Below are 12,764 nucleotides of genomic sequence, written 5' to 3' on the forward strand. Positions count from 1 at the left end.
TGACGGAAGGCACTTGCTTCTCTAGCTTACCCAGCAGCAGGGATTCAATTGTGTAAGGACTGTATGTTTATTGTAGTGGCAGTGACCTAGGTAACTAGCCTGTCTGTTTCCTAGTGGCCTGGCCAGCGGCCACTGCTAGGAGTGCTCATGATGGCATCTGCGATAGTGTAGCCTAGGGTATTCCAGTCTCCTAAGCTTCCAAGTCCGGTCTGTGGCACTGGAGAATCTGGGAACCCCCTAATTACCCCTTAAGGCAGGGAGGCTTCTTAACAGTGGTGCTGATGTCAGTTTGGACCTCTGAGCTGTTGCGTGAGAAGGCTATCCAGAGTGGTGTAGGATATTTAATAAGTATCCCTGGTCCCCACCTGCTAGATGCCAGGAGCAGTCCTCTAGTTAGGACAGCTAAAAATGTCTCCAACCATTGCTAGATGTCTCTCGGGTTGGCAGTCCTCCACTTTCCTCTGCCCTCCAGAGAGAGGTTGAGGGCTTCTGAGGATGAGCCTTATGGTTTGTTTGTTTTTTTTTTAAGATTTATTTATTTATTATATGTAAGTACACTGTAGCTGTCTTCAGACACTCCAGAAGAGGGAGTCAGATCTTAAGGATGGTTGTGAGCCACCATGTGGTTGCTGGATTTGAACTCTGGACCTTCGGAAGAGCAGTCGGGTGCTCTTACCCACTGAGCCATCTCACCAGCCCAACCCCCATGGGGTTTTGAGCTCTGTCCCTCTCTTTCAGACTTTTTCCTCACTTCTTTAAATGAATAGGTATTTTGACCTAGCTTCCCTTTTCTGGGCATTTCTTCTTGGACAATCAAATCCTCTAGACTTAAGCATTGATGGCATCTGCCCCGCTACTACCCGGCAGCCATCACTACATCTGTTTCAGCTCGTTTCAGCTAAACTCTTGATTGGTCCAGCCGGAGAGCCTCCCAGGGGCAGTAGCACCTGAAAGATGGTGGACGGCGCCTGAAGGCAAAGCTCTCAGAGGAAGTCAATGAGAAATATCTCGACGATGTACCAATCCATGGTAGGTATCTGGGTGTAACAGTCACTTAGCACAGTCCCTGCGAATGACAACCTCGCTCCTGAGGAGTTGCTTGCACAGTGTGACAAGCTGTCCTCCCGGCAGGAGCCAGGCGTCAGCTGAAGGGACACTCAGTTATGGGGACAAAGCTGGAGGGAGATGTCCTTTTTGCTGAGGTACGGGACCAGTGTGGTGGCCATCCTGTTCTCTTTTCTTTTTTTTTTTTTAAAGATGTATTTATTTTATGTATATGAATACACTGTAGCTGTCTTCAGACACACCAGAAGAGGGCATCAGATCCCATTACAGACGGTTGTGAGCCACCATGTGGCTGCTGAGAATTGAACTCAGGACCTTTGGAAGAAGAGTTGGTGCTCTAAACCAACTGAGCCATCTCTCCAGCCGCTGCCCCCTCCCCCCTTTACCATTTCTGCTGAGCCTCCATTTGTCCTTTCCCAGGTCAGTTGCTAAGAACAAACATGAAGGTCAAAGAAGTTCTGAGACTCATGTCTACCTATGTGAGTCCCAGGGGTTGATCTCAGGTCAGCAGGCTTAGCAGCAAGCACTTCTACCCACTGAACCATCTTGCTGGCCCCAGGCCAGAGTCATGATATCCAGCCCCTTGTTAGTCTCATCTTATCTTTTCTTTTCTTTGGCTAGTCTGTCATTTGTTGTTGTTGTTGTTGTTGTTGTTTAGTGATAGGCAAGATTTCACACACAAAATAAATAAAATAAAATCAGGCTACTCTGGAAAGCTTCCCCAACCCCACCGAGAAACTGCCTCTTGCTCAGTTCTTTGCTAGTTCTTGTCCCCCAGCAGAGCTAGCTTCCTCATGCCTCTCCCAGTAAATCCCTCCTGTGAGGCTTGTTGTGATGTGACTTTGTGGGTGTTCCCAGGCTCCTGACTACCGTTTCCCTCTCAGAGCTGCAACACCTCCACTGGAGAACCTTTCCCTCTCAGAGCTGGGACACTTAATCCCAGAAGTTAAGAGCTGTTTGCTTGCCACAGAAATCTAATAAATACGACAATGACAACTGTGGTCCTGTGCTGTTTTGAAGATGACAAAACAGGCTTATCAGCAAACAGGAGCATGAGATGGATTATTGGATCTGAAGATCTCCCCACAGAGCCTTCAGCTCTGACCCCCTAAAACACCACTCCGACCCCTAGAACAACTGCCTCAGACTCACAAGCAGCTCTTCCTATGTATGTCATGAAAACCTTCGTCCTCTCAGTATACACTTAGGTCCTTTCTCAAGTGTGCATTCCAGCATTTTTTTAAACGATGCCCTGATATTCTACAGTTTGGAGGTAATTTATATACCTGATGCCTTACTGTGTTACCGTTTCCCCGTTACAGAGAACTTTGTGATGAATGTCTTTGAATGCATGTACTTACTAGCATTTCTCTGAACGCTAATCTTTTTGTTTCTTCGGATAAATTCTTGGAAGTGTGCACCTTTGTGTGCAGTGTGACCGACCACCTGTAAGATGATGCAGTGAGGTGACTGCAGGAGTGGGGCCTCACCTGAAGAGACCATTGGACAAATGACCTTGTCTGAAGGCCTTAGAGTGATCGAGGTTTCCCAAAATTGAGGGCCAGTTGTAAAATGTTCACAACACTCAGGCGATTCAAGACCCTGTTAAGTCTCGGATGGGACAAGTGTGACTTAGGGTCTGGATAGCCTATTCCAGAATGTTGGGGTACTATGAGTCTAACCCAGAGCTAGGGGGAGAGAAGAGGCAACTGGGGAGATGACGTAATGTGCTCATAGAGTAAAGGGGGCGGTGGTAGAAGGTAGCGCCGGACAGCGGTGCGTTAACCCTTCTATTTCCGGGCTCTTGACAAAGTTGCTCCTGGAGCTGATCCAACGGAAAAGTAGCGGCTCCTTTAAGCCAGAGGAAGGCTGGGACGAGGACCCGGCGGCTACTCTCCGCTGGCGCTGGGACGCCGTGAGGGGCGGGGTCCCGCTATGCAAATCTGAGCTGCTGATCGATGACGCGCCATCACCCCATGAGCCGCTTCGCGCGCCGATTGGCTAATGCAAGCCTGGTCCCATTGACAACAAACATGGGGGTGCGGAGGCCCGGGGCGGGGCTGCAGTGGGCGCGGCCCGGGGCGGGGGAATTCTGCCCCGCCCCTTCCGTGGAGTCCGGGCGCAGCTCAAACATGGCGGCGGTTGGCACGGGGCGGTGAGGCGGTACCAGGTGGGGGCTGTCGGGTGTCATGGGCGGTGGCGGCGGTACCGCCTCCGCGTCTCCCTGAGCTGGACCTCACGGGGGACTCTGCGCCAAGCTGGGCGATGGATGAGAGCAGCGAGCTGGGCGGTCTGGAGACCATGGAGACCCTCACGGAGCTGGGCGATGAGCTGACTCTCGGGGACATCGACGGTGAGTGGCGGCGGCTGGGTGGGAGTGCGGGGGGCGCGCGGGGAGGAAGGGGTTACGGCGGCGCTCGCGGGTGCGCGCGCGCCCACCCCGCGATCGCCCCGGCGTGCGCGGGAAGGAACCCGCGGGGGCCGGGCTGCCCGGGAGGTTCCCAGTTCTCCTGGCTCCAGAGTCTGAGCCCGGGTCGTGACGCAGGGCTCCCGGTGGCTGAGGAGTCGTGGGCGCCGCGGGGCCTGAAGCGGGGCTGGGGGCGTCGCGAGTGCTGCCAGAGGAGAGAGCGAGGCGGCCGCCTCCCTCGCGCGCCCACACGCGCTCTGGTTTGTCCGGTCTTCGCCGGCGTCCCGCGTCGCACCTGTCACTCCCTGCCTGGCCACTGGAGCGGCTTCGGGATTTCGCGGACTGCGCTCCCGGGCTCGGCTCCCCCACGCCCCCGCTCTTTTCGGGATTGACTGACAGCCGGGTCTCCAGGCGCTCTGGAAAACTTTGGGCAACAGCTGCAAAAAGCAAGTTACTGATGGAGTGGACAGAGACCACAGAGTGCGGCGGCCTTGGATGGAGACCTGGGCGCTCCCGCTGTTGCACTGCAAAGGGAGTAGAGCAGCAAGAATTTTGAGTTGTGGCCCCTCGGGTACACACTAGGGAGAGGGTGGCCTTTGTTTCGGCGGCCTTAACAGCGAAGTGGAAGAACTGGTAGGAGCCCAGGGAACCTCTCTTACAATTCTCTCACTTTTCAGCCACGGGAAGGAAGGTTTGGAGAGGGTCCCAAACTTGCCCGCGGTCATCATGCTGGTTAACAAAGCCCAGTTCTTTCTGTTTCTGAGCCAGTGTTAGTTTCTTTCCACTCCACCTTTGAGAAGAATAGGCTAGTAATTAAGTCATTCTCAGTAGTCGGGGCTCTTCTGAAGTTCTCAGTCCCAGATACTTTGCGTTAGTTACTTCATTTATTCAATCCCGCCAAATTGGGTATCACTCAATTTTGCCGGAGGTGTCGTCTAAGGTCACTTACTTTAGAGAGTCCAGAACTCCCAAGCAGTGACTCAGTTTATGGAGTGTTACTACACCTAGAATCTAGGACCTTGCAGGCAGATATGATGGCCACATCCTTGCTTTGTAGGTGAAGAAGCAGGTAGGCAGGAGTGACGATAATTGTTTGAAGAAGGTGTTGGCCACTTTCCTGTTTTGCTCTTGTAGCGTTTTTCCCATTCTCCCTCCTCATTTTGGTTATCCTGACAGTGTGACAAGCCCCTGTAATCGAAGTTCCACTTTTAACCACAGATTTTTCCAACAAGGATTGCTAAACACAAAGATAGGTTAACCAACGGGAGGGGTTACTCCTTGGAACATGGGAGTGGCTAAAGTGTTTTGAGCACCCAGGTACAAGATAAAGTGTTAAGCACTCACACAGGTTCCCAATACTTATCACAGCCCTATCAGATAAAGATGGCTGTTAGACTGGACATCTCCCCTCACCCATGTTGGGACTGAAGCCCAGCATGGTTCATTAACTTACTCAGGGTCCCCTAGTAAGTAAGGACTTCTAAAACTGCCTGCCAGCAGGCACAAGAAAAAATTCATGTGGGGCTTTTTTTCTTGTATTTACATTTTATAATGATCTTTATTTGTCTACGTTTTCAGTCTATTAAATTATCTTAGTGGTTAATATTAACCTTATGGATTGCTAAGTCTATGTATAAATAAAATGTATACTCTAGAAACCCCAGCAGTCAGGTTAGTAGTTTCATAGGCCTCTGCCTAGTTTGGAAAGTGTTTCCTCGCTCCAGGAGCTGGCTTTAGTTTCTCAGCTGTAAAATAAGGATGGGATTTTAGGAACACATGGGGCTGTATGTGCATAGAACCATATGTGCGAGTCAGAGGTGAGAAAGCTTCCTTGAAGGCTAGTTTACCAGAAAGATCACACCGAGGAGATAGCCATTGACCTTAAAAGACAAGAAGAACCAGTTGAACAAAGCTAAGGCCAGCGGGCTAGTCGGAAGTGGCCCCTGAACCCTCTGTTCTCCTGAGCAGGTTACTGGAGGGGTCGGAGGCGCGGGGTGCAGGGTGACAGGACAAGGGGACAAACCACCTTTCGTTTCCTTCCCACTGTTCTTTGCATCTAGAACAGCCCTTAGGACAGTGAGAATGCTCGCTGTTTATGGAATGCCTGTGTGAGTACCTGGGACAGAGTACTAAACGGTATTAGGTACAGTTTCCGGGTTTGGATCAGGGTGAGCAGCCCATGTGCATCCCTCATGGAGGAAGAGGAGAGATGACATGAATGCACGTTTGTAACTGGAAGCCTAGAAGTCTCATGGCTGCCTTCAGGAGCTCAAGGAGCTGTGAGTCCAAGACCAACAGGGTCTCTTCTCGGTCAGAGAGCTTTAAGTTCTTACTTCTTGTGGGTAAAATAAATGGTCAGTGACCTGGGAATACAGTTCCATGGCAGGGTGCTTGCCTGGAATTCATAAAGTCGTGAGTTTGATACCTGCTACCACAAAGACGATGCAAATGAGCACAGTGGAGCATAAGCCCTCTCGGCTCTCAGAAGCTGAGGCAGAGGGGTCACCTCATGTTCTGCAACTTAGTGAGACCCTCATCTCAAACTAAAAAATAAGAATGCTGGAGGGGGGCGGGGTAGCTCAACAGTAGAACTCTTGCTTAGCATATGTTGAGGTCCTAGGTTCAATTCCCAATACTGCCAAAAAAAACAAAAAAGTAGAGTAAATAAACAATTTCAGCAGGACACTATATAAATAAGAAAGGGCTTTCTTAGAATGGGGACTGAGATAACCTAGTTAAATTAGGTGACGGAATGAAGCCCTTTGGAAGAATATCAATGTCATTCTCTTTGAAGCAATGCCAGAGTCTGGAGTTTTATTTATTTTTTTAACTGTTGGCTTCATTATCTTTTTTTGGTGTGTGTGCCTCTGATTGCGGGCACAGGTGTGCCTTGGTGTCTGTGTGGCCATTACAGTATGACTTCAGGCGTCAGGTTTTGGCTTTCATCTTCTTTGCAGCAGTGTCTCTCCTGTTATTTGACACAACATCTGCTCTCAGGCCTCTGACCTTCCAAGGATTCCCTTGTCTGCCTTCCATCCTGGCCAACAAGGGGCAATGGGCTTACAGACCTGCCCTGCTATGCTCAGCCTCCTGTGGGCTCTGGGGATTAGAACTTGGGTCCTCATACTTGTGCAACAGGTAGTTTATCCACTGAGCCATCTCTCCAGACCTTAACTTTTTTTTTTTTTTTTTTTTTTACATTTATTCAGTTTATGGCTATGCATTTGCCTGCCCGTGTGTCCATGTTTGAATGAAGGCATCAAAGGGCAACTTTTAGAGTTAGTTCTCTCCTTCTACCATGTGGGTTCTGGGGATCAGAGTCAAATCACCAAGCTTAGCAGCATGCCTCCTTACCCACTGAGCCATCTTATTGGCCTGCCCGTCCTCTTCAAAGTTTTATTTCTTGAGAATCCCATATGTGTATACCATTTGTTTTGATCATATCCACCCGTCCACCTCTTTCAAGACCTCCCCCTCACATTTCCCTTCCAGCTTCCCTGTACTCTTTCCTTTCTAATAATAATAATAATAACAACTCACTAGGCCAATTTGTGCTTCCTATGTGCACATAGGACCTGCTGTGTCCACTGTAGATCAGGCTGAGTCACACGGAGGCCTTTCAGGTCCCAAGGTTAAAGGCCTTCTCGTGTGCCACAATTCCGGTCTTGTTCCTCTTTCCTTTTTAGCGCTAGAGAAGCAGACCCCTCAAAGCAACCCTTCTGAAGGAGCCGCGTGGTCTGGCTCGATCTCCTCAGTCTTCACCTTGGCCTCCCACCTGGCTTGTATTTCAGAGTAGGGTCTCTGAAGAGAACCTTGTTGACAGCAACCATGTCTTTCATAAGGGCAGAAAGATACTATCTTCTTCTTCTGGGATCAGAAGACACAAAGTCAAAAATATGATCTTTTTTTGGGTTAGGCACAAAAGAAATAGGTGTCAGGGGCTGCGGAGATGGCTCAGCAGTTAAGAACACTGGCTGCTCTTCCAGAGGACCTGAGTACAACTCCCAGCACCCACTGTGGTTCCCAGATGTCTGTAACTTAGTTCTAGGAGACCCAACACCCTCATGGCACATAGAGATACACACAGGCAAAGCACCCATACACATAACAACTAACTAATCAATTAAAATAGGTATCAAGAGCAGCACTGATAAGCATATGAAGGAATAACCAAGCTACCTGAAGGATAAAAAGCTGCTAAAGAGCTTTTTTTTTTTTAAATTAACATGTGTAAGAAAATGGTGTATGAGATCCAAGAGGTGAATTGAAACTGAGTTGTGCTCTAGATACGAATTGTTGGGGTTTTTTTTGTTGTTGTTTTTGTTTTTTGGAACATTAGGAAGGGAATTAGTGAACATTTCAAAGTAGAAATAACTAGTCATGGGTTAAGAAATGCCAACTGTGTTGATAAGAAACTTTCAGATGTGGGGGGCGTGACCTCTGTGAAGGCCACATAGAGGGAACTGTAGGATTCCAGTGAGACCTTGAGCAGGGCGTCACAGGGCGTCGTCACAGGGCGTAACAGGTAGATGTGCTGGGGAAGCTTGCCGAGGGGACCTGCCTGCGTGTAGGCTTGCTTGGGCTTGCGTGGGGCAGTAGTCACAGTCGGGATGGGAAGCCTTTCCAGAAGCTCCCGACTGGCCAGGGAGATTGAAGTGAAAGAAAAGAATGGAGGATCGTGAGCTTTGGGAAGGGCAGTCAGCGCAGGGTGGACTCAGTGCTACCAAGCACTGTGGGGATGCTCAGGCCATGTAAGAAGTCGGGGACTGCACAGGAGGTCAGCCTTCATAGAGCAGTCACGTGGCAAGGGAAGGATCCAGAGCTAGATGAACCAAACAGGACTCAGAAGTCCATGGGCGAGGGACAAGCAGAGGCACCTCCTCTCCTTGGAGAAGGTTGAACTTCTGAAACTGCACCTTGGGCCTTGTGCATGTGAAGCAACCTCTCTACCACTGAGCTGCATTCCCAACTCCCCATATTTCTACATTTTATTTTGAAACATGGGCTCATAAAGTTGCTCAGACTGGCGTGTCTCAGCCTGTTGCTTCCCTCTCTTCAGTAGTCGCCTGTTCTAAACGTGCTGTATTAGTGGACCCAGAGCCCATGGCTTCTTTCCCTTAGCACACGTTTCAGTTCATCCATGTTGCAATGTAGTGTTTCAGCCTGGCTTGTTTTGTTAACTCACCTGTCAGCTGCCAGACTTTGGGGCTCGTTCTCCCTTTTGGCTGTTTGGAAAGAAGCAGCTAGGAAGTTTGGTCTTCTGTGGACATGCGTGATCCGTTCGTCTGCACTTGTGTTCTTTTCCATTCATCCACTCTCTTCCTGTCCCTGGTCAGTTCGTTTGCTTCTTGCAGCCCTCACTCTGTTGGCCCATCTCTGGTTAAGTCAACTGCCCTTAACAACCTACAGGGTGATGTTGAGGTTCCTGGTCCCTGGTTCTTGATTTTGGGGGTGGCAGTGTTTGCTTCCTTGTTTTTTTATGAAACACATTCAACTTCTAGAGGCAGTTCGTTGTTGTTTGATGCTGGGTTGGCCTCAGTGTGTGTGCGCATGCACCAAGGCTGGCTTTTAACGTTCTGGAATGGCAGACCTAGCTTGGAAGTAAAATGTTGAGGGTTGGCCTGTTTCTAAATACATAGTCAACTCACACTCTGACTTAATGAGTTTACAGTTTTAGGCAGTTTTTTCTTTTGAACAACAAGGTCTTTTACTGTATAAACCTGGAACTCACTGTGTAGGAGAGGGGCGTGCTGGGATTCAGATGGGACCACAACTCCCATCTGAAAGTCACATGTTTTGAGACCAGGTCCTGCTTGTGAGACCCAGGCTGGACTTGTGATATTCTTGGCTAGGCCGTCCTAGTGCTAGGGTTACAAATGTGTACTGTGAAGCCTGGTTTAGTAGGTAGGACAGAGTTTGTAGTGGAAATTTGAAGAAGCAGCTTGCGCTTAGCTCCTAGTACTTGAAATTGTTGATCCCATGCTGCTCAGGGGCTCCCGTCCCGTGCCTCTGCCTCCCCCCTTCCACAGTGCAGGTATTACAGGCATCTGCTGCCATCCCCATATCACCGTTTTGCTGTGCTGGGAACTGACTTGAGGGCCTTGTGCCCACTGGGCTGCCCTGAGCTACAACCCCAGCCCCAGCACTTGGATCCTTTTTATTTTTCCTATGAAAGCTCTCAAGCACTTGCTGTTGCCCATAGCTTGTTCTTTTCCACATGCTGTAAGCTCTTGGCCTCATCTGGTTATATTTTCTGGGGTTTCTCAGAGCAGACCAGTGTGTTCTTGAGTTTTTCTTTCTCTGTCTGTTTGGCCTCACCCTTGTTAAACATTGTGTGATCACACCCAAGCCATTGGGCTAATAATATTCTTGACCATTGAAGTCTTTAAAATTTGTGGTTCTCATACTCTGCTTAAGATCCTGCATTTATTTCAAAAAGTGTGTTCTTGTTTCCATCTTGAGCAGGGTTTCTCTGTGTAGCCCTGGCTGTCCTGGAACTCACTCTGTAGACCAGGCTGGCCTACTCAGAGAGATCTCAGCTGCCTCTGCCTCCCAAGTGCTGGGATCACAGGAGTGCACCACCATACCTGGCAAGCCAAAACTTTTAAAGGATATACACACTTGTCATATTTTCACATACAGATTGCTCTATGTTACAATAATTGCGGTGTAATGGATCTATAATGCAACATAATCCAGCCAGATAGACAGTTTGCATCTCTTTGGCTCTGTTGAACATTTTCCATCATGGTAGTCTCTCAGATTAAGTAGAGTTGCTTTGAGCAACTCAGGGAAGGTTGCTTTGGAGTCCACATTGCCAGCTGTGTCCTTTTCACTTGTCACATTTTCCCATTGCTCCAAATTATGGTGGTTACTCTTGCTTATTGGGGTTAGCGAAGTAGTGCACTTACATGGACCAGAAGTTTGTACATGTGTAAAATAGGACCATAAACATTCTTGCTCTTTCTACCTATCTCCACAAAATTACACCTCCTCAAAGATAATCAGGCTTGGGCTGGAGAGATGGTTCCATGGTTAAGAACATTGACTGCTCTTCCAGAGGTCCCAGGTTCCATTTCCAGCACCCATATGGCTAACAAGCATCTGTAACTCCAGTCCCAGGGGATCCAGTATCCTCTTCTGGCCTCTGAGGTCACTGCACACATTTGGTGTACAGACATACATGCATGCCAGATATCCATTCAAATAATACAAATACCCCCCCCCCCAATTTTTTTTTTTTTTTTTAAGTTTCTTTTACCTCCTGCTAAACTTGTTATAAGTAGAAGCAAAGGCTGGTGAGATGACCTACAAGGGAAGGCGCTTGCTGCCTGATGACCTGATTTCAATCCATGGAAACCCCAGGGTAACAGGAGAGAATTGACTCCAGCAAGCTGTCCTCCGCACTCGCACACACACACACACACACACACACACACACACACACACACACACACACGCACACATGCGCGGTAGCACTCAGGAGGGAAAGGCAGGCAGGTCTCTTAGTTCAAGGGCAGCCCGATCTGCCGGGTAAGAAGTTAGCATTCACCCTGCTCATGTCAGAGGTACCGCTTTAATGCCCACCAGGGGAGTCAGCGGGGACTCTAATCCCTTTCTGTTTTGTCCACTTCTGCTATACTCCTGTCAGGTTCCCAGCTGAAGCCCCTCCCCGCCTTCGCGTGTGCAGAGGCACTTGGCTTTTGACACGCTCCTTAAGGTTCAGTGGGTCCTAGCTTTCAGTCTCTGCTTTGAAGGTCTTGGGAAAGTTTCCTAAATTCTGTAAGACTGTTCTGGAAGGTCTGTGTTCTCTCCCTATATTTTTAGGGCATCAAACTTTATTTGCCGCCCCAAACTTTAGGTACATCTTCTCCTGAAAAATTCTGTTTCACCATTGTAAATGGTGTTGCAAAGCTCCTTCTTTTTACTCTAATTTGCTTATGACCACTTTGCACCAGAATCTCCACATAACTTAGGAAATATCCTTTTGTTACAAGTCATGTCTTTTAAGGAAAAAAAAAAACTCTCTTGAAGGACTAGAGCTGTGGTTCTAAACCTGTAGGTCCTGACCCCTTTGGGGGTCACATATCAGATATTTATGTAACAGTCCATAACAGGAGCAAAATCACAGTTATGAAGTAGCAATGGAATAATTTTATGGTTGGGGTTCACCACACCATGAAGAACTGTATTAAAAAGGTCCCAGCATTAGGAAGGCCGAGAAACGTTGGACTGGAGAGATGGCTCGGCAGTTAGGGTCTGTACTGCTCTTATAGTAGACTTGAGTTGGTTCTTGGCATCCACGGCAGACAGTCAACACTGGTAATTTCAGTCCTGGGAGTTTGAGGGGGTCCAGTGTCCTCTCCTGACTTCTGAAGGGAACCTGCAGCTCTCATGTGTGTCATATACAGATACACACTTATATAAAATTAAAGTGTTTTTTTTTTTTTAAATAGTTTTGATCAGCCTTGAAGTTGGGTGTGCTAGTACATACCCTTAATCCGAGCATGTGGGAGGCAGAAGCAGGTGGGTATCTGAGTTTGAGGCCAGCCTAGTGTACATAATGGGTCCCAGGCTAGACAATAATCAACTTTGGTAGTTTTCCTGAACTAGCAAGCTTCCTCTTTATCTCTTGGGCAGGGTTGGGCCACAACTTGTGGTAACTTTTCCCATGGTGTTAATTTTTTGTGTGCACATATATACACACATAAAATTACATATAAATGTGTAAAAGATTATTGCATTTGTTTATTTAGTTGGAGGGGGCATATGTGTCACGGTGTGTGAGGATCAGAGGATAATTTACAGACGTTGTTTTTTTCTTCCACAGTTGTTTCTGTGGTTCAGCCATGTGGGTCCTAGGACTGACCAACTTGCATCTAAAGGCTTGATAGCAAGCGTGTTACCCACTGAGCCATCTTGCTGACCTAGGAGCTTTTGCTCTTGTTTGTAGATACTGACATTCTCTGAGGAAATGTGACTTGTTAGTCATTAGCATCTGCCTTACTTGGCATTTCTATTGCTGTGATAAAACCCCATAATCAAAAGCAACTTGAAGAGGAAAGGATTTACTTTGCTTACACATCTGGATCATAGTCCATCCTTGAGGGAGGTCAGGGCAGGAGCTCACATCAGGAGCCAGGAGGCAGGAACTGAAGCAGAGGCCATGAAGGAACACTGCTCACTGACTTGCTTGACCAATCTGCTGTATTATACAGTCCAGGCCTGCCTGCCCAGGGTGGTCCTACCCACAGTCTGCTGAGTCCTCACAGTAATCATTACATTATTACAA

General features: G+C 48.4%; 1 protein-coding gene across 2 annotated transcripts in view; it reads left to right on the forward strand.

Annotated features, from left to right (window-relative positions):
- Nucleotides 1–3,174: 3,174 nt before the first annotated feature.
- The window catches only part of Srebf2 (sterol regulatory element binding transcription factor 2), a 57,369-nt gene continuing 47,779 nt past the window's right edge, over nt 3,175–12,764 (forward strand). Inside the window, exon 1 of one of the 2 annotated variants that reach the window (XM_021216403.2) lies at nt 3,175–3,418. In XM_021216403.2, the coding sequence (XP_021072062.1) occupies nt 3,331–3,418 (88 nt within the window). In that variant the 5' untranslated portion in view covers nt 3,175–3,330. Of the gene's footprint in view, nt 3,419–3,530; nt 4,106–12,764 lie in introns of those variants that run through there. The other variant, XM_029547860.1, reaches the window with a different exon arrangement.

The sequence above is a fragment of the Mus pahari genome, chromosome 17 (genome assembly GCF_900095145.1).
Source record: "Mus pahari chromosome 17, PAHARI_EIJ_v1.1, whole genome shotgun sequence".
In the NCBI taxonomy this organism is placed as follows: domain Eukaryota; kingdom Metazoa; phylum Chordata; class Mammalia; order Rodentia; family Muridae; genus Mus; species Mus pahari.